This window comes from Pieris rapae, chromosome 3 (assembly GCF_905147795.1).
Source record: "Pieris rapae chromosome 3, ilPieRapa1.1, whole genome shotgun sequence".
Classification (NCBI taxonomy): Eukaryota; Metazoa; Arthropoda; class Insecta; order Lepidoptera; family Pieridae; genus Pieris; species Pieris rapae.
Genome location: NC_059511.1, coordinates 10,510,469 through 10,533,454, shown reverse-complemented (window position 1 = coordinate 10,533,454; position 22,986 = coordinate 10,510,469). Strand labels below are relative to the sequence as shown.

Sequence of the window (22,986 nt, the reverse complement as noted above, 5' to 3'; positions counted from 1 at the left end):
ATTGGCGTTGAACTATAAGCATAATGAAATAGGTATAGTGTAAATTAATCTAATATTCCCATTACAAGATATGTAGGTAACTTTACAGTACAATAAAAAAAACTTTATTTTAAGTAAGTAATTTATTTCAAATTCTAGTCTCAGTCTCAGTTGAGGTGTGTTTTACATCCTTTAAACCACCAACTAAAATATCTGTTTCCTTTTAAATAAAACTATTTACACTATAAACAATTTTTACTGCGACGAAACTTAAAAAACTAAGAGCATAACAGCTGTACTTCGAGGACCAGAGACGACCATACACAGCGCGGTAACCGAAACCTGACCAATTACGCGCTAGCGCTTGTCGGCGGTCGCCGTCTCTCCGTCCCTCACCCCGTACCGCTAATCGGACCCAAAAAAACGGCTTCTGTGAGCGCTCATTACTCGTGGCGATACTTATACCAGTGACACAGGCATGTCGGCTAGAAAAGTGCATATATTATTAAAACGATAGAAGTAACATTCATTTCATTAAATTTAAAAAATTCTTTATTTACACAAAAAATTATCAGGATAATGTACACTGAAAATGTACCTAGCCAGACATCCAGTGTACAATGTACAGTAGTATTCATTTCATTAGCGTGTATTAAAGCAAATGGTAGCATGTTTGTATAATTTTAGTAATGATATTTTAAAATTGTAATTCTTTCCTTTTATTTAATTAGGTATTAAATCCTGTTATAAAATCAATATTTTTAAGTTGCTTTTTATTAATCAAGCAAATTTTAGTATAAAAGTGCTGAATTATAAAAAAATGCTGTTGACTCATTGTAATAAAAATTATTTTGTATTGGGTTAATACTGGAAATATAGTACCTTTTAACATTTCGTAATCTATATTGCTTTTTTGTTTTTCTAAATTAAGCGCCAGTTTTTTACACTGCGTTAGGTAAGTAAAATATAAGTACAACATAAAATGTTTATGTTAGATTTTTGTTTAACAATAACAAAGCATGCGACCCAAAAATTAGGCACCGGTAACATTCGATCGCGCATCTAATCTGGAATACTATCTAAAAACAATTTGAAAAAAAAACATATTTTTGAACCACTACAAGTTCTTCTACCCACAGGTACTATTATATTATTAAATTATTACGCCACACTCTGTATTTAGATACGTCTACGGATTCTTGTTGATGGTAACACAAAATCACTGTCAAAATGTCAAATGTTACGTGTCAATTTATCATTACCAATACCAATACGTAAATTTGAAATAACTATTTGTATTATTAATATTTTATTTATTTTAAAAACATTTAGCAAGGCCGAAAAGGTACAAAAAATAATAAAAAATATTTACTTTCCAGCTTATAAATTCAGACCTGTCTTACTAAATAATCTGTTATTAACAATACAGCACTTATATCACAAGTTCTCGTAAGGTATTTTAATAAGTCCTAAAACTTTGCCACATCATAACTTAATTTGCGTCATAAAAAGCTCTTGATTTATTAATTATGCTAATTATGCGTGCGTATCTGTATGTGCGTGGTAACAGCTGTGTACTTTCATTTTAAGTTTCATGTTTGATAACACTGTCTAAATCACGATATCCAAAATAAAATAAGAGTTATACTTTGATATCTGAAAGTAACAGTTCTGTTCCATTAGTTTGATTTCAGAAATGGGTCCATCAACCGATTGGGATGAAATAAAAAGATTAGCTGCTGACTTTCAAAAAGCTCAGCTTAGCTCTACATCTCAAAGGTTAAAACTTAAAATTACCTATTTGATCATTGTTTAAATTAAGCACCTAAATATTTTTGTATTTGATCCTCAGGTTATCAGAAAGAAATTGCATAGAAATTGTATCTAAATTGTTGGAACTAAAATTAATAGAGGTTATATTTACAAGTGATGGTAAAGAATACTTAACTCCACAACACTTGATTAGGGAAATAACAGATGAGCTGTATGTAAGGGGTGGTAGAGTCAATGTTGTGGATTTGGCTAAAGAACTCAGTGTTGATCTTAATCAAATTAATATTAATGTCATTGACATTATAAAAGGGAAAGATGTCCAACTTATATCTGGATATTTAATATCAAACAGTTATATAGAAAAGATTGCCAGAGAAATAAATGAAAAGCTTCAGTTGCAAGGTCAAATATCAGTAGATGAACTGACACTCCAATATGACCTTCCTGCAGATTTTCTACAGCAGAGCGTTCTAGAAGCATACTTGAATGAAATTATAATTGGAAAGCAAGATCCATCAGAACCCAGAACATTTTATACTGAGGAGTACATTACAAGAACAAAAGCTAAAATTAGGGGTGCTGTTATGGGACTCTTAAAGCCGACACAAATTAGTATCATAATAGGCCAATGTAATGTTGCAGAAAGATTATTTATGATGCTTTTTGACCAATTGAATGCCCCAGGTGTCTTAACTGGACGTTCGGCTAGTGCTCTTTATGTACCATCTTGTTATACAAAAGCCCAAAATGAATGGGTCATGAGTTTTTGGAAACAAAATCATTACTTGGAGTATGATGCATTGCAAAGACTTGGTATATCAGATCCGAAAGGGTATATTAAGAAAGTTATACAGGATGAAGATATAACTTTCTTAAGTAGTTGTATTTTGGGCTCACAAATTAAACAACAAATTGAGAGTGCACTAGAAGAGTGCATTGCATCTAAAACATATTTAGATGTTGTGAGTTTATTACCATCTGTCCTCTCTGATAAAGACATTGAAAATGTGCTAGAAATTCTACTTAAGAATACAAAATCAACAGTTTTATTTGATAATACTGGTAAGAAGGGTATCATACAGTTTCATTTTTATTATGATGTAATGTTCCATTTCAAATTCTAGAAAGTAATGCATATATGATAGGCAGATGGTATCCTTTTTTTAATATCAGCTAGATACATTTGAATAAGTCATGCAATATTTTATTAATTCTAAAAGTTTCTCTTCATTAAGTAGAGTTTTGTTTATTCAATTATTCATAATATGCTAATCTATATTTTGGAATTTATAGTCTTCAGTCACCATTTTGTTGAAAACCTCAAGCAAGATTGTCTGCCAATTACTCAGTCTAAAGCTGAAGCTGTTGTGAAGTCAGGAAAATTCCAACAATTCTATTTGGAGAAGCAAATTGCTAAGACTGAGTTACTTCACACACAAACAGACCATAAAACAGAGAAGCGAGAAGAACGTAGAAGAAAAGCAACAAGTGGTAAAGGTGGAGGTGGTACCCAGGGAAGGGAAACTAAAACCAAAGCTGTGAAAAAGCATCCCAGGTGATTCAAACTCCATATCAAACCAAATCAAAATATCTTTATTCATTTAGGTAAACATGTACACTTATGAGCGTCAAGAAAAACAAATTAAAGTAATCGTAAATTTACGTTCACCACCAGTTCGCAAGTCAAGGGCGTAGAGCAGGTAGGAAGAACTGGCATAATTAATAGTATTAATATTTCTAATGCATTCATGCATAGAAATATTAATATAATTATGCCTTTACAAGGCATTTTTATTTATGTTTCTAACATAGTACTTAACATTATTACATATATGGAAGTAGAGTTCAACAGCTTACTGAGGACACCCATCCTACCAACTCTTTTAGCAGCAAGAAGAAATTGTAATAAGCAATGCATTCATTTAAAATTATATTTTTATTACCAAGTTTAATTTTTAAGTAACATTTTCAGATCAAAGCAAATTGTCCATGAATCCGATTCAGAAGAAGATGTGTCTTCTAAGAAAGCTTCAGCCCAGCTGGAGATTATTTCATTAGAGGATGTTGTGAACATTATAAAGAAAACATTGGAAAATGAAGGCTTAGAAGACTTGGTCCACCAGATTGCAGAGTATTTGCAAGGGTGAGTTTTAACTCAATTTGTTGCGAACGGAAAGAATTTGTCTGTCCATTACTAGGTTAAAAGTTTTCATTTCCTTCATTGTTTTCTAGTAAGCAATAAAACCATAAATATTTACAGAACTTTAAACGAAGCAGCTTTAATCATAGCAAAGGACCTTGCGGCAAAATTACTTCAAAACACAAATCAGAATAAGAAACAAACGCACTCATCCGCCCAAGATAAAATTAATGTTCTTATAAATGACATAAAGTTATATGAGAAAGGTCTTAAATTGTTTCCTGTTGATCAGCAAGCGTTATTTATAAAATATTTGTTGAAAACATTTGGAGCCGATGTTTTGGGTGAATTCTGCAAGTATGCAGCAAATCAGTCCAACATTTCAGTTCAAGTTGATGTGTTATCTGCGGAACAGAGGAATAAAATAATAAATGATTTACCTGAAGAATATATGAAACCCTTACGAGCTTTGAATTCTACTTTGTTGGATACTTTGGATGCATTTTATCAAGCGGTTGATGTTTGTTTGTCAGAGTGTGGTATGATATTGAAGAAAGTCAATAAAAAAGAAGATAAGTGAGTATTTAGTCAGTGAATAAGTAATGTTTACAGTCAAATTTCGCAATAAAATCTTATATCATTTATTAGAGCTAATTGGCAGTAGTTGATGCAACATTTTACCCTGTAATTAAATGTTGATTATTCAACTTTCTACCCTAACCAATTCAAAGTTTACAACCCCATTATGCCCCAGTTTTTTTGTACACTCTTATGAAAAGATCTTTCTTATTTTTAGTATTAGTATAATATATTATTATACTGGTATATAAGGAAAACCTTAATAATTAAAAAATCTATTTTTTAACTTATAAACAAATTAAAGTAAAATGTTTCAATAATTTTAACACCTTGCAAATTCATTCATACTAGACATTGGTGAAGAAATAATAATTTTATGATGTAGTTCTTTTAAAAATATACCCTCACCCATCTAGAATAAAATGCGTCTTTGGAACAAATATATTATTAAGGTTTTAGTAAGAAACGCTGGTGTTTACGAGGTTATTGAGTAAAAAGGAGTCTTTTGCGACACTTCACTTTAACGGTCAACTCATAGCGATCATGACACTTATGTCAATGGGAAAAATCATTTTTTTTCCTACATACAATTTGATAGTTTTAGTTTTTTTCAAAAAAACATTGTGAGCAAACTGCTTAATAGATTTAATAACTGGGTATGTTGAAAATTGTTCAATATTGTTTAGCTTTTGTATGTTATCATTTTAACGTGATTACCTCTGAAACACCTTGTATATGTCGCAGCTAACTAGCTTAATTAGCCGTTCAATTAACAACCTAAACCTTACAACATTTAATAAACTGGCTGGCTAATGCTTAGGCCATTCGTACGATAGTGCCTTATTTGGCAAAAATAATAAAGATGCAATATAAAAAATATTTCTTTTAAAATTAAATTGATTAACGCCCAAACCCAATAACCAATCTCCATCCCATTTTGACCATCTGATATAGAACATCTTTATCCAAATATTGATAAAAGTGTGCCAATAACCAATCGACGGATTGTAATAGTCATCTGTCCATACAAGCTATCCATGGTAGGTAGGATCGGGGTATGTCGTTAGACCTATATATGAAAATGACAGTTCAACTGTGCCAATATACTACCTTAAGATCTTTTACTTACACCAGTTTTTAAAATAATTAAAAATAATATATTTTTAAATGATATGTTTTAAATATAGACATGTATATTTTAATATTGATTGTACGGCTTTATATTATTACTTTATTTGTTTTATATTGATTATTAAATATGAGTGTAAAGAGCAAAGAGATTGCAATCTATCCGTCGCCAAAAATATATTGTCTACGTAGGGTTTGGTTATTATTATGCAGGTAGGAGATCGATCGACTGTCACGGTCAGATGGTTTTCAATCTGAGATTGTAGATTAATTATTGGGTTCGGGCGTAAATCAATGTCACATTATTATTGTCACTACACTCGCCCACTTTACTCATTGTTCTTTATGAAACTTAAGAAAACACCATCAAAGTTGTGGTTGGCCGACGCCATATTGATATTTTGAAGAGTTTCGAGTTTGAGAGTGACAGAAAATATATTAAAATTAATAGTCAACAGGCTAGGCAAGTAATCATCATCGATCCAAGCCTTTGCCTAGCTGTTTGATCAACTGGCTGTACATGTTTGAGGCCGCTAGTTGTACGGTTAGGCTGTTAATTAAACGCTTAATTCAGCTAGTTAGCTGCGACATATATTAACAAATGAAGTTTGATTTGACCTACCAACCAATCTTGGCCTATATTGTGTGGGTTATCCGTTATCACCTGCCATTATATTTTGGAGGCATACATTTCACCAATGCTAACGATTATTTAAAAATTTTTAGGTCCCTTATTCTTAACCATAGAGAAAAATTGATATCGGAACTAGAAAACTGTGATGATCCGGCTTTAGTACTGCACTTGGCTGTTCTGGCAATATTTACTATATTACATCAAAATATGTTGCATGCTTCCGGGCGACAGGTTCCATCCATTATATCTTTCTTAAAGACTCACTTGAAGGATGAAGATTATTTAAAATTACATCATTATCATGGTAAGAATATTTTTTTATTTATATCCTATTACATAACATATGTTTTAATTTTATAAGTTACCACCTGCTACATTGTAGTTGTAGACATGCATAGATTAGTTACTAATATATCTCCTTCCTATGTGGGCTATTAGATATTACTGCTAGGTGCTAAGATTTTCTTTTTGAAATCCTACTTCTATCCAGTTATATTTTGTCTTTAAACAGCAAAGATCGATTCTCTACCAGCCGCCCTTATTATATGTTTAACAGATGTTAGATATCTTATCCACCAGCCACTTGTTTATTATGCCTATTTTTCATTTTGTTACAGAATTGGTAACAAAGTTTTTGGTTGCACCTGAAGAAGAAAAAAGTGGTCTTGAAGATGACCTTAAAGATAACCTACCAGTTATAAAAAAATTAGTTTTTGAAGTGAAGAAATATAAATAAGTTTTTTTATATAATAAAATTTATTTCTCAATTTAAATACTTTCATAAAAAACTAACTATAATTATTTATAATCATTCCACCTACCTACTACATACTTGTTTTGGTCCAAGATATGATAATTGTATGTTTTAAACGTATACATAAATGTATCGAAATCATACCTGTTTCTACCTGGCTGCGATGAGGTGCGGCCACTCATCCGGACTACTCATCGACATCTGCCCGAGTATTGAGAAATACCTGCCTGGCCAGTTGTAAAGAGTATCCCCAGTGCTGTCATCCGCATAGCAATGAATGTTGCGAAGTTGCAACATATCATTGATATGCAGAAGAGTGTGAGAGAGCAGTGGCCGCGCTCTTAGGCTGATCTTGAACAGTCGGGATTTTTCAGTTATTAGTAATAACTACGGCAGAGTGTAGACTATATTATGTGCAGATAATATTTAATTTGATGTCAAATCAGCATCGTGAGGCATTGATGTAATTGACATTGTCAGGTTTAGCTGTCAACGGATTTCGCTACTTGGCTCACACTTACTTCACCGGTTACGGCTGTAAAATTATAATGTAAAAATATTTTTATTTTGGTCTGACAAGACGTCTATTCTCGCTTCCTAATTTCAAGTTAGAGCATCGAGTCGGTTATCGTAATTTGTGACGCGTGCGAAATTAATATTGTGTAAATTTTGAATGAAACTCTTAAAGTTTTAATAATCCGTTGAACAGTTTTCTTTTTTTTACAATATAAATATTAATTGCATACGTAATTACAGTGCTAACCTCACGATAAAGAGCCATGCCTTTTACCTTATAATAGTACCATTTAAGTAGGATTTTTTTTGAGCAAAAATGGATAGAGGAGAGATAGAAAGCAGTGATTTATTAACTGGAAAAATTGTAGCGAAGTTAGAAGATACAAATAATATACGAAATGTTGCAAAAGAGCCACCCGACGGAGGTTTCAGAGCATATTCTATTGTAATTGGATCCTTTCTAACAAATGGCCTACTATTCGGTGTAATAAACTCCTACAGTGTAATTTACACCGTGTTGAAACAGCAACTACTTGATGAACACGTACCAAATGCAGCGGCCAAAGCAGGTAAAATAAATATACTTCCTTCATACTCAAAAGATTTAAAGTTTTTCTAAACTATATACTTAAGTTTCTAAATCTAAAAATGTTGTTATTTAATGTACCTAATTATTTTTTATTCCATAATAATGTGTTAAGGCTAATCAAAGTTATCTTTTTAACTGAAATAGAAAGATATACAAATACAAATAGTATGGTGGTGTTTTTCATGTTTCTTATATAATATTTGTTTCTGTTTTTATTTTTCAATTATAGGTATTATCCAGTGTGTCTAGAGGCAGCACATCCAATAATATAATCCTTAGAGTGAGAAAATAATAAATTGATAAGTTATTTACCTGTGACTACTATTTTAAAGATCTCTCAAAATAATTTATCAATTTTTTAATACTAAACAAATTAGTATTAAAATTCAAATTTTCTGAGTTGATAGAAAGCATATAATTAACTCAGAAATGCAAAAAGTAGAAACAAACACAAAGTAAGCATAAATATATACTAGTTATAAAGCTTAATAAAACTTGTATATTTTATCCTCTATGTAACTCTTTGTAGGCTGTAATTATTCTTATATGTTTAGTAACATAATATGCCATCAAATAAACTGTAAACAGACTGATAAGGCTGATAGTATAGGTTATCAGTTTAATGTATGGTTTTATTGTTCTGATTTAAATGTTAATAAAATTTATAGCAAATTTACCAGAATTTGATTTGGATGTACTGCATGTGTGCCTTCATTTAATTATTTTTCTAAACAGACAAGCCTGCTATATTTTATATTGAACAAATATTTACAAAGGGCATCAAATGGCTTCAAAAAGTACAAATTACATTTGCATTAATTGTCTGTCTGTAAAGCATAAGCAGTCATCATTACTTACCTAAAATAAATATCAATGTACAATGCCAATCATTGATTGAATGAAAGAAATGAAATCATCTGGACAAAAAGTTAAATGTTCTTTAATAAAGCTCTTTGTCTATTAACTAATTAAGTCTGTCTAGACTAAAATATATGTCATGGCTGAACTCTAGGTTTATCTATCGTACCCTAAATTTGTAATAATTAATATGACCTCATAATAGTGGAAATTATATTTGAAGACGTTATTTTATTTAAAAATTAAATGAACGTAATCTTTTACCAAAAATCAATTCAAAATAATTTAATTAAAAATTTTGGCGGCCAAATTTTGATAGGCAACCTAGTAAATATATATTCTTCTAATTATAAATAAACATAAAAATTTGGTGCACCAATCCTGCAGTGGGATCTCGGACTATTATTAGCAATAGTACATATTTGTAGTGATTGCATTTCCACAAAGCAATGTCTTTTTACTATGAGTATAAAAAATATTCCATAGCAATGGTTTTAAAATCAATTTATCACAGCATTAAATCAATTGTAGCCATAATTAGAATGTGAGTGTTAGAAAAATTTTGTAGGCAATTCTCAGATCAGTAAATTCTTTGCTGATGTAATGGCATGATTTTAGTAAACTATTTGAAGACTTTTTAAGGCTTTATTTATGGGCCTATAATAATCTATTTTCAATTTTAGATTTCAAAGCCTTTATTTCAACTACAATAAGCGCAAGTTTACAAAAACATGTAAATATCTATATTAAAAAAGTTCTTTAAAAGGCCTTTGCCTTTGTGGCACAAAAGCCTCTTCCAGTTGCTTCCAGTGATTCCTAACCCTGGCTTTGCCATAGAGAACCGGTGGCTTTTTTAGATTCATCCACCGCGCACATGACCTTCCTCTCTGCTTGCTGTTGTAGCAAGGTGTTCAGTGACTTTTTTCTACTATTTGGCTCTCTGGACTATTTGCTAGTGTCCTGTCCATCACCATTTATAATAAATGGAGATATTAATCTATTAAAAATATTATTAAGTACCAGAATGTTTTTAACGACAATAGGTATATAGAAAGTGACCATTTATACTTTGCCTCAAAACAGGACATTAGTTTAATTTAGGTCAAATAATAAGCACTAGTCAATGAAAAAAAAACACTTTTTTAAGTTATTTATTCAGTAAAAGTTGTTAAGTTAAACATTACGAATCACCAAATATAGGTACCCAAAATCTTAAGTTTTAGTTTATCAGAAATAAGGAATTAAATACAGCTAGTGACGATTTCAAATAAGAATAAAATTCTTTGCGCGTTATCACTATTACTACATATTATAAAACAAAGTCGCTTTCTCTGTCCCTATATCCCTTTGTAGGCTGAAATCTTTGAAACTACGCAACGGATTTTCATGCGGTTTTTTTAATAGATAGAGTGCTTCAAGAGGAAGGTTTATATTATGTATAATAACATCCATTAAATAGTGGAGAAGTACTGTTATTTTTGAGGTTTCTAATGTGATGTCGTAAATAATTACATTTTTTCCGCTTACATTGCAAACGCAGGCTGAACCCTACGAGTTTTATCAAAATAATGTACTAAGTATTGTACACATTGAAAAGGTCTACAGAAAAGTCCGTGATGGTATATGTCTATCTATATTATATCAACGTTCACAGATTTTCTGTAGTGTATTTAGTATCAGCATTGCACCCGTGCGAAGCCGGGGCGGGTCGCTAGTTTTTATATTCTGGTGTTTAGATTTTCGCGCGGTTAAAACGGGACAGTTACCAGACCGGGACACGTAATTCGAAAAAGGGACACTCGCATTCAAAACAGGACGTCTGATCACGTTAGGTGTACCTAACTCTTATATCGAAAACAAAATTACAACGGGCGACGGTGAGGCGGCGTTGTTTGTATAAATATCTAATTGTTGCAAACATTTCATTGCAATTGACACACAAGCCTATTACGACGTATTCAGTCAACCTACAGTGTGTTTCTGAATAGATAATAGAAATCCTAGTTGTTTGTAACTTTTAAACCGCTTTGAATAGGATGAAAATGTCTTTTTTATTATATTGGTTAGTTTTAGATGGAAACGTTGGCCTAGTTCCCGTCAGATTCCCTGTCATAAGATTTGGTCCAGTCAATGAAGGTCCTAAGGCGCTGCGTTTTCCCGTTACAGCCGATTGAAGTTACTTAAAAAGAGGGGGATATTGAATCATTTCCATGACTATGATCATAAGCCCCAGAGGCATGTCTGCCTCTGGGTTATATTATGTACACATAACCTTATTTTTAACATTTTTGAAACGCTGTAAATTGACAACGCAAGTCACCGAGGTCAGACGAGGTCCTTCATGATTTTTAGTATTATTAATAAATATTATTAGCATAGTTTTAGGTATAATTGCCACTATTAATAACGTCTGCCATGTGTGCTGATCATATAGAAAATTTTTTCGCCAGCTCGCTAACTATTACGGCAGGCGATGCATAAATGCATTTTCACTTCGGCTTTTATAAAATATAGCAGATAAAAAAATATAAAATTTGCGAGTTTGTTTGTATAATTTAAACAACAAATTTACTACGATTACGATTATTATTAAGATATTAGATACTAGATTATTAAGATACTACGATTTTCAGTAAAATATTTTAATAATAAAAAAAACATTACAACATCTTACAAGGCCGCGATCTTTTTCAGGCAATCCTACTTTGAACAACAGTTATGGATATTATGGTACTCATTGTTTTATATGCAACAAAGTAATCATAGATACTTGTATATGTAATAAGAATTACAACGTAATTAACTAAACTTGTTTTACATATAATTACTTATATATTGTATACTTTTATCGATTACATTATCTATTTATATGAATGTAAATTTGAATGAATGTAACGAATTAATTCAAAGTTCCAAGACATATTAAATAAAATATATCTATATTTTATTAATAGACAATACCTACATTGTCGCAAGCTGTATATTTTATTAGTATATTTTATATCGCTAGTATAAAAAATAAAGTTACATTTCCTGGACAGGTAAAATAAAGATACATTTTTTATTATATTGTTAAAGTTGATACTGATAAAGTTGACAAGTGGTACACAATGTAACATAATCTAATCAGGTCGCAGTTCAGATTCTATACGCATTCATCTCTCTTATCGGAACTTGCAACTAGCTAGCTAAATGGATCCCTAAATATAACATTATATGCCTACATTGAGTAATGTTTAGTTTATGTTTAACCACAGCATTAAAAACTTTTTAATCTGGATACAAAATAGATCATACATCGTAACTGACAGTTTGAAAATTTGAAATAAGAATAATTATTTTTATTCAAAGAATGTGTGGAAGAACTCTGATTTTTTTTGTTTATTATAGTTGTACCATTGTCTAAACTCTATTGCATCTATGTAACCGGCGAACTAAATTCCTTAAACAAGTAAATTGTACCATGGGAAAGGATGTGGTAATTTCGCCAACTGATTGTACCTTAACAAGGATAAGCCATTATCTTTTACACTAGTCTTTTCTCTGATAGCAATTGGTTTAATAGTGCAAATTTCATTTCATTAGGAAGTACCCAATTTTATAATGCAGATGGTTATCTTAATCTTATATATCGACGTGAATACCTCTTCGTGATAATACAGATATGCTGCATAGATACTTATATATATTAACACAATATAAATACAAAATGTTACATTAAGAAACCGCTGTGGTATTAATGTAACGTAGTAAAGTAGTTTTTTAATTTAGAGTTTATGTTGGTTAGTGTAAGGCTATATATTATCTGATTGGATAGAGTATTTAGGTAGTAGCCGCGGTAGCAAATACCGCCAAGTTCTCTCGCCATATACGTTGTTTACTCTCGAAGTACAGAGCCGAAGTTCCGTTACCGCTCTAGTCTGTACGTACTGTTCCACACGTTTTATGTCATCTCGAAAAAAGTGCTCGACTAGAAGACATTTATTTACTTTTTATGTTATTGGCATTTGTGTAAAGTCCTCTTTTCTCATTTAACGTTCGCTACAACGGTGAAAAAAAACTTTGCTAAGAAACCGGCTAGCCGTACACACCGAAAACTCGTCGGCATGTGTCAGGCACAGGCGGCTGATATTTGCCTATTAGATTGACAACTGATTATGAGCTGTTTATATTTTCATTCCCACTCAGCAAATTGTTTTAATCTAGATATAATCGCTAGTCTCTATCTTAAGTTATACGCGTTTGTTTAATTTCATTAAATGTTGAATTAATTATAATATTAAACAGGTAATCGTTTTGCATAACTATTGATTTTGGTACGATTAGTGATACAAGGTACTGAGATGTATAGGTGGTATTGGTTTAGGCCCATAAAAAATTAGCTAACTTTAGCTAATTTTTTTTGGGCCATTGCCAAATTATGTTTGTGTCTGACAATCAATTTTCAAAACAATATTTATATCCATTGCGTTACTAATCTATGAAGGTAATATTATACCATAATTAAATTAAAATTAAAACTAATTATGAAAAGTAGTGTTTTGTCGCATTTTTGCCTCGTAGGCTGTCTGATGTATCCAATTTATGAATCAATATCAATCAAACACCGATAGTGTTACAGGCTGAAGGTTGAATTTTAACATTGAACGTCTACCGCAATGATAATAATATAAGCCTTTATTCAGACTGAAATTTTACAGAAATTTTAATCCTAAACAAAAGTTATTTTTTACAGAAATTTTATTCTTAAATTTTTTGTTTTTATTTTATATGTATGTATAAATTAGAGTATAATAGAGATTCAAATGATCAATAATTTCATCATAACTATCATAATGACCTAACGTAATGAAATAACGTGTTTCTCTTTTGTTTCAGGGTTGGTGGGCTCGTTATCGTTAAGTATGACGTTCCTCTTGTCTCCAGTATCCGGTGTGCTTACTGGTCTCCTTGGACTTAGACTAACTGCTGTCCTCGGCGGCACTGTGGCAACTGCAGGCTTAGTTATTACTTCCTTCGTTGTTCATAATGTGGAAGCTCTATACTTTACGTATGGAGTCATGTACGGTATCGGTGCCTCGCTTGCGTACACTCCTTCTCTTGCAATCCTTGGGCATTACTTTAAAAAGTATTTAGGACGTGTCAATGGCTTCGTCACTATTGGTAGCTCAATTTTCACAGTAATCATGCCTCCCATAATGAAACATACAATTGATAATTATGGCCTCGAATGGATGTTCAGAATGCTGGCTGTCATAACTATCGGAATTGCGCTATGTGGCTTGCTCTTCAAACCTATCCCAGTCGTTGTTATCGAAAAGCCATCCCAAGAGACAAATACCATCAAAACGATTATGAAGACAATTCTCGATGTACAAATATGGAAGAACCGCCAATATAGACTGTGGGCGATTTCTATGCCAGTAGCCCTATTCAGCTATTTTGTTCCATATGTGCACATAGAGGCTTTTACTCTAGAGAACTTTAAGGGCAGTACATCGAACTTGCCTCTGCAGTGTATGGCTGCTACTTCCGGTTTGGGGAGGTTGATGTTCGGCTTTTTAGCAGATAGAGACGGGGTAGATAGGATTCTTTTGCAACAAATATCATTTTACGTCATCGGGTTGTTAAACATAGTTCTGCCCTTTGTGAAGTCTTTTGAGCTTCTGCTTGTTATTTGTTTAGGTATAGGGTTGTTCGATGGCGGGTTCATATCACTAATAGGACCAATAGCTTTCGAATTTTGCGGCAGTGTATATGCAGCTCAGGCTATTGGATGTATGTTGGGTTTATCAGCAGTGCCTGTGTCTATTGGACCTCCTGTGGCTGGCAGACTGATTGAAATGTATAAGTCGTATACACTACTCTTTGTGTTAAGTGGAGTACCTCCCCTCGTTGGTGCTACGTTGATGTTTATGATACGGTTCCGTTCACGAAGTCGCCATGTTAAAGAGGCTACAAATGGACACGCTTTGCCAGCGCCTGATGTTGGTGAGTTTATTTGACTTTGTTTTCGATCTGTTCATTAATAATTATTAGGTTTGATTTGAATTATCCTTTCTACTTGCTTACTTCCTTGACTTGCGAACTGGTTGTAAATGTAAATGTACAATTAATTTAATTTGTTTTTCTTGACGTTCATAAATGTACATGTTTACCTATATGAATAAAGATATTTTTATTTGATTTGATATATAAAAACTACCTCTATTTAACACATTGAATGCTTAAACAAAGGATACAAAGTAATAGCAATGAAACCAAAACGTTTTTTGGAGAATTTTGATTAAGTGAATATAAATGTTTGAAAATATGTATTAATTTTATTATTAACTTTTATTGTAAAAAAATCATTTCCGAAGAATCCGAGTGGTTGGCATACAGCTCATTGGGTGCCGAATACTCGGAACCGAGGGCTAGGCATGGTAATGGTTCTAAAAAAATAACGGGACGCTCGCACGGATCCGAGTGGGCGGCACCACTACTATGTCCCCACTCCGATCCGAGAAAAGAGCACTGAATGTGTTAAAAATTTAGATCGTAAGTGAATCGCTCTTCTTCTGATACCTATCAAACAGAATAAGTGTATAGTGTGACCATACACGTCAGTTTTCTTAAGTTCTTCAATAGTAATGACACCTTTATTTTTATAATATACTAGCTGACCTGGCAAACGTCGTCTTGCCAAACTACTACCTTTAACTCAGCGCCATCTGTTAGAATTGTATCAAATAATAAACAAATGTTAATGTTATCGTAATTTTAGTAAGGATGCCTATTTTTTTGAAAATGAAATATAGCCTATGTCACTCAGGAATGATGTAGCTTTCCAACAGTGAAAGAATTTTTCAAATCTGCCAAGTAGTTTCGGAGCCTATTCAATTCATACAAACAAACAAACAAAAAATCAAACCTTTCCTCTTTATAATATTAGTATAGATATATATTGCTAAGTTTGTCGAATCACGGCTCTACCTTATAACAGTTCTTTTTTTTCTATCGTTCTTTACGAATTGTATGTTGTACCCCAAGTAATATAAGGAAGGCGCTTAGCTTGACACAATTTATCAAACTATTACTGATAGTATTACCGACAAAATTGGTTGCCGAGCTAATTTTACATATTTTTTTATTTTTTTTATAATACACAACAATACAAACTGTATTTTATTTTTATTTTACACGCTGTTTTATTGTTTTTTATAACTCTTTAATGTATAATATTGTACGGTTTCGGTTAGGTATGTGAGGGACACGTATATAAACACAATAATATATCTGTATAGTAGTTTTATTCCAGGAGTAGGTACGAATATTGTAAATTCTATTTTAAAAGAGTAAGTGTGGAGTTTCTTCCCCATTCTTCTCCACACGAAACTATCTGTTGGAAGGGGCAACTGGAATCATTTTTTTATTTTATTTAACCTTCAAAAGTGCCATTTTAGTTGGTCTAATTGGAACAAATAATTTTATTTTAAAACTTTTGGTCCTTCAAGGAAAGAGCGTATCAATTCTTAAAAGGCCGGCAAGCCACTCGCGAGCCTTCTGGCATTTAAAGTGTCCGCGGGGGTATCACATAAAATAAGTTGAGCTTCCTGCCCGTTTGTCTGTCCTATACAAAAAAACATGATGTAAATGATAGTACTAACCTAAGTACTGGGAACTGAGAGAATTGAGTTCCCTATTAATGTTTAAAGAACTTTATCTCTTATTACAAATAAAAATATTTTATTTACATGAGAAACTTAATATCAATATATAATATACGAGCGAGATACACGTCGCCCTTAGCCGTCTCAATTTTAGTCTACTATGTTCACACTAACATGCATCTTCAATGCTATATAATTTGTTAAGCACACTAATATTTCGAATTTTATATGTTAATTGATTAAATAATTAGTTTAGGTTAGGTACATTTAAGCCAAAAAATTGGACCTTCTTTTATTCATTTTACACATCTTCATGTTTATATTATTTATGCGCCACCATATTATTGCATGGCTGAGTAATGAATATACGCAGAAAAAAAATTGGAGCTATTTTAAGCTGGAGCCGTGATTAGAAATATTTACCATTAAATTTAATATAAGGATTCAACAAGAGGTTGTTCAATTATTATTGTGACTGTATTAATTTTTCTTTCGTAGAACATTGTATTGCATTAATTAATATAAAATCCTAACATTTTCAGAAAGTACACCATCACTTCTACCAAACGGAGTGGGTCAGCAAACATCATTATAACACTGGCTAGAACTGCATTCAAAACTGTTAATAATATAAGTGGTAACTGAATCTCTCTACTATTTAAAAAGCTCAAAATACAACTGGCTATTTGCACACAATGGATTGACCATAGTCATAGACGAAGTATGTATTTTTGACACAGATTATCAAATAATTTTATAATAGTTTATCTGTCTGAAATTCCACAGAATGTAATTATTTAGTTATTTATTGAAAATGTAATTTGCATGCACGTGAGTGATTTGAATTAGGACTGTACAAAAGGTGAATTTTATGCGTAGTCTATGGTTATGTTATATTGTATACTTTACCTAAGTGCATTTTATCCTCGAATTTGATGTACAAATATGTACAATCCTCTAATTATTTTTGGGTTTGTCAGGCACAAACTTTAGCTATGTTTATAATATCCATAATATATTGTTATCAATTCATTTATTTATATAAAATCTATATATTTTGAACAAATGGGATATTGGTAATTACGCTCATGAACGTAATGCAAGAAAGTATATATATTTTATGTATAAATACATATGTATGTATAAATGAAAGCAGATATAAAAAGGGACCACTATGCTATTTTATTCAAAAATTAACACTTGACTTATTTTTTATTTAATATATAATATAATCTTTAGGTTTTTAGATCGCAACAAAAAACTAGATTTTTGTTATATTATGTATCTACGATAACATCAAATCTGTTATCTTGTGAGTAATTTCCTGTTCAATATAACTTTATCATCAAAATCTGGTAGAATTTATAATACTTTATCGATCTGGAGCTTATAAAAGTAAAACAATAGTTAATGTTAGTTTTTTGTATACGTAGCTTGTCTGTCTAGCGGGCGTATTCAGAACGAAAGATCAAACATCGCTTCATGTTTGCGTTTTAAACAATGGTATTCTGAAATATTATTGTGACGTATGTTTTCTTGTCTCACTTCTGTCCGGAGACACTCCTTTATATCAAAGTCCAATAACCTTTTGACGTTCGGGAGACGGGCTTACCGCTTACTGAATCTTACCAGACATAATTGTATGCGCGTATCTTAAGTCGGAGCGTCGCGCTGTCATAATTAGGTATTCCATTGATTTTGTCTTAAAAAATGGTCTGACAGATGTCAGAATAAAACGTATATGTGGTCATCGTACGGCCTACTGTTTCAAAATAAAAAATATCTGCCTGTGCCACGTGTTTAAACATTTGTTATTATCATGTCAATATCAAATTTTTGATTCTGAATTTCTTAAAGACTTGACTTAATTTCCTATGACCCCTTGATGTAAGCGCACTCTCGCAAAGGGCGTCCTGTTCTCTTTGCCTGCTATGTAATTGAAGGTCGCCATTTGCTGGGTCGGCCATACTTCTTTGCGGGTTCCAATCAAGTTCTTATTGCTTAAAGACGCAAGATTAGAAAAACAATATATTTTAAGAAAAATCTACGCCCCGTACAATTTTCTTAAAATATTTTTTACTTTTTATAAAGCGAAGAACCTCTACTCATAGTTTGATAACCTATTTATCGGGTGACAATGTAATTAATTGCTCACGAGCGTTGCGTCATTGGCATATAAGAATAAAAAGCAAAGCTTTTGAATTTAATATATTCCAAAATAACGATGATGATATTGATTTATCCAATTAGGGAAAGGACTTCAGTCCATACAGTCAGGTATTGTTCTTGGTAATAATTGAAGAATTTTAGTATTTCTAAAGGCCGAAACGGCGTATTCATTATTCTCGGTATTATGGCCTAAGCCACTTCTACGATGTTTTTAAATTTGATAAGAAACACGAGTAAATTATTCAAAACAATTAAATTGGCCGACGTCATTTTATAGTATGTCATATCAACAAATTATTTTAATCAGACCATATTATAGAGTTAAAATATGGTTACACAATGTTAATATAGATGTCATAATAAAATTCTTCTTTTTGTTTTTCTAATTGTTAAATAATGTTCGTTATCCCTCAATGGGGATCAGATAGACTTTGAAACTTGCCCAAAAGTATTTTTTCTCTACCAACAAGTCAATGAAATCCTATTCAATAAAACACCTTTTCGATAAAAAACGAGAATAAAAGTTATATGTATATATCAGACCTAGAATCAAAATTTGTCAATTAAATTATGTATCTATTTATTGTATATAACTTCTAGAATTGAGATAAATGTGAAAATGTAATGTGAAAGATTGGTGCTAGAAAGCGACATATTTATTAATATTTAGCATAATTATATGTATTTTCACGCAAATAACCAATATTTACTTGGTTTACTTTTGTGATTGTGGTGGAAAGCTATAAAACATATATAAGTTAATTTTACCTTATCTATTTACGATATTGTTAATTGGATATGTGAAATAGGAAAATAATATCTATTATGTTAAAACCCGTATGACAAATCAATTAAATGTAATAGTAGGGGAGCCCAAGCGGGGATTTCGGGATTTACCAAAGCGCGGCATATATACAGGTACCCGTTTAAGTACCTCCACCAAACATGAGGCCCATATAGAAGGCCGCCCGTGAAGGATACAGGATCAGATTAGTAAAAAAAAATTGTTCATCAGAAATTCTCGAGCGCATCAGATTAAGGTAGGGTGAGTTAATTACACCCTAAAAAATGTATATTCCACTAATCTGACAATTTGAGAGTGACGTAAAGAAAGGGGAGGGCAGCAAAGTTGTTAAAAACAAACCGTCATCTCGACATTCTCGAGCGTAGCTAATTTTTTTTTTATTTTGAAGGAAATAATTCAAGAATAATGAAAAATATATAATCTGACGATTTCCGCAAGCCGAAATGACAAAAATTCGTCGATAAAGTTAAATGCGTGCAGCTGCGTGATGCCTACATTTCCTTCTCCGTGTTTCCCTGAAAATTAGATTTCCTGTGAATTTGAACCGATTCGGACCGATAGATATTGAGAAATTTTGAAAAATCTCATCGAAAGTGGTTTGTTTGGAATAACTTTTAAACGGCTTTATCCATCAACTTCAAAAAATCCACCTTTGAGCTTGAAAAACGACGTCGATCGCTACCAAACTGGTCAAAATCGGTTGATTCGTTCGAGAGATATCGAAAGATAATGAAAGAAAACCGAAAAAAGTGTTTCTTTCGCATAACTTCGACATTTCATATCGGATTATCGTTTTTGCTTAAAAATACGTCGACGGCCGTCAACCGCGTGAAAATTGCTTGATCCATTCAAAAGTTATTGGGGTTTGAAAATTTCAAAAATAGTGTTCTCTGAAACTTCTATCAGACTTTCTTTATTTTGGCTCAGCGAGCTCAACATATCACATAAGTTTTGAGCTCATAAGTACAATTTTAAGCGCCCAGGAATGGAATTAGCGGGAAGTTGCAGGGATGGCCTTTAGGGTGAACCGTTTTTATAATTTTTTTTTGTCAGATCAGGCGAATCTCTAGATAATCGTCAGATTATGAGACAGTAAGTTTAGAACACAAAGATGAACCATATATCTCTTAATCTGACGCGCTTGAGTATTTCAAAATGGCGTTTTTTTTGCACATCACGAAAATGGCCGTGAATTTGCGTCCCATCGAAATCGTCAGATTAGTGAATGAAAGGTTTTTTTTGATGCACTTAACACTCCCTTAGAAAATCTGACGCGCTCGATTAAATTTTTTTTTCATTTTCAACCCTTACGCTCGAGTAAATCCCCATTTAGCATCGTGGGCTCCCATACTATAATATATTTAGTGACAATTTAAATTGTTAATCTAAATATTTTTTTTGATGAGTGATTAATTTCAATATTACACTGTAGACACGTGTCTATTTACGTAACTGATATCACTTAATTTGCATTTTAGTTTAATTTAAAATTTGTATTGTTCTTGATGTGTTAGAAGCAAAGAATAGAGGGCGTTGATAAAACTTAAAATTATATGATAGAATTGTTATATTAGCCCCTCAAACTGCTAAAGTTCGTGTATGAATTTTTGAGTGTAAAATGAAAGTGCTGTAGACTGACTGTAGTTTGAACTGTAGAAGTAAATCATCTCTTTCTATTTAATAGTGCTTACGCTGTGATAGAAAGAGATGAAGAAAAGCCTGAATTTGAAAAAGGTACAACTAGGCTGATTATTATTTTTAATACACTATAAGTAATGGAACAAGTGTCTTTTGCATCTACAGCAGTTTTAAGAGAAACAATTCAATCAGTGATCTTTTAGATTTTAAACTGACACAATTGCAGCGCCTCTATTTTTATTTATAAAAATTCAGCATAATAAAGTTAAAAGTTTTTTTTTCTGAGACGTTATGACATCTGTTCTGTTCTGTGGTTAGAACTATGACAGTTACCTTAAAAGTTCCTAATTTAGGTTATATTTAGTATAAATTTTCAAATATTATTATAATTTTAATAGTTTTTATTCATTTCTATTTACGTTTATTACTATTATATTTATTTCTATGTTCTAATATTATTGTTTATTTTTATCTTAGCTAAAATGATTATTATAAAGACGCTATTTCAAATAATCCGTTCCTACGTTTTATTTATAATCTGTGGAGTTTTAATCAGAATCTGGTAATAAAATGACAATTATAGATACAAAATATTATATTAAACTAAGAAACGGTACTTACTATTTTTTATTACATTTCGTATGTCAAAAATATTATTTACACTATAATGTTAACTTAAAAAAAAATTACTCCATCATTGTTAGCTGTTGTAATTTAATATTAATAGGTTTGCTATTGTTCCTATAACATAGATCTTAAGACATATATTATTTAAGTTTTTTGTAAGTTAATTGTTAAATCACGTTCCTATGTTGGTTCCCAATGATGAAACGATTTTTATTTACGACAATATATCCGATAATGCAGACATGTATTTATTTACAATTAAGAATATATAATAAAATGTTACGCAGTAAACTTATTGTGATTATTTAAAAGTAACACTAAAGAAAATCTGCGTAAAAGTGAAGCAATTCAACGGAGGGCCGTCTATGGGAGTGTGATTGATTTTTATGAGCTGCGGATATCACTATATTGTACCATGTGAGGTCAAATTCAGGACCACGTAGTAATAGGTTATGAGCCCTAAACGAGGTGGGAAATTTAACATAGTTTCAGTCGCAATATATTCCTAATGTAGTGCACTTCAAGGGGCCAACTAGGGGCCGTTCAAGTATTACGTAAGCAGATTTGCTGCATTTATCCCCCCCCACCACCCTCTTGTCAGGAAAAGTAAGCAAGGCTCTCCAAAATAATAGTACATAAGCATATTAATTTTTTGTAACAACCCTCGAAAATTCATTTAGTTTTCAAGCATAGACAATGTGTGGGTAATATGTGTAAAAAAATAAATAATTATTCTTGACTTGGTGATTACCAAATAAGAAAATCAAGGAACCCCCCCTCGACCCTATAGTGTTTATGTAATACTTGAAAGGCCCCTTCAATCTGGAAAAAATGATAGGTAGCTTTATCGAAAACCGAACTCATTTAATAAAACATGCGATTGACGTCAATATACAAGTAATTACTTTGTTTAAATGTGACGCAATTATTACACCATATGATAAATAAAATGCCACTAAATACTATTAAAATGTTATTTATCCGTTACAATAAGTGTGTGTGTTGAACAATTAAATTACAACAATAAATTGTATAATTTGTCAGTGAAAGCGTTAGTGAATAAATTTTATCTGTTTTTAGTACGATTTAAAGTGTCACGTATACACCTCAAAATACATATAATTTTATTAAAAGTAAAGACACAA

General features: G+C 31.7%; 2 protein-coding genes across 3 annotated transcripts; both read left to right on the top strand.

Annotated features, from left to right (window-relative positions):
- Positions 1-1,211: 1,211 nt before the first annotated feature.
- On the top strand, positions 1,212-7,000 carry LOC110998016 (E3 UFM1-protein ligase 1 homolog). Of its 2 annotated transcripts, none has more exons than XM_022266427.2 (8): positions 1,212-1,324; positions 1,663-1,758; positions 1,832-2,814; positions 3,046-3,307; positions 3,725-3,895; positions 4,013-4,468; positions 6,326-6,537; positions 6,851-7,000. In XM_022266427.2, the coding sequence occupies exons 2-8, from the start codon at positions 1,676-1,678 to the stop codon at positions 6,967-6,969; spliced, it is 2,286 nt and encodes a 761-aa protein (XP_022122119.2). In that variant the 5' UTR covers positions 1,212-1,324; positions 1,663-1,675; the 3' UTR covers positions 6,970-7,000. The 2 variants fall into 2 exon arrangements, with proteins under 2 accessions (XP_022122119.2, XP_022122120.2); XM_022266428.2 differs by lacking the exon at positions 1,212-1,324 and adding an exon at positions 1,328-1,433.
- A 391-nt stretch (positions 7,001-7,391) lies between these two features.
- LOC110998018 (monocarboxylate transporter 10) lies at positions 7,392-22,978 on the top strand. Its single transcript, XM_022266429.2, has 3 exons — positions 7,392-8,072; positions 13,829-14,941; positions 17,145-22,978. Exons 1-3 carry the CDS (start codon positions 7,820-7,822, stop codon positions 17,195-17,197), a joined length of 1,419 nt encoding a protein of 472 aa, XP_022122121.2. The 5' UTR covers positions 7,392-7,819; the 3' UTR covers positions 17,198-22,978.
- Positions 22,979-22,986: the final 8 nt, after the last annotated feature.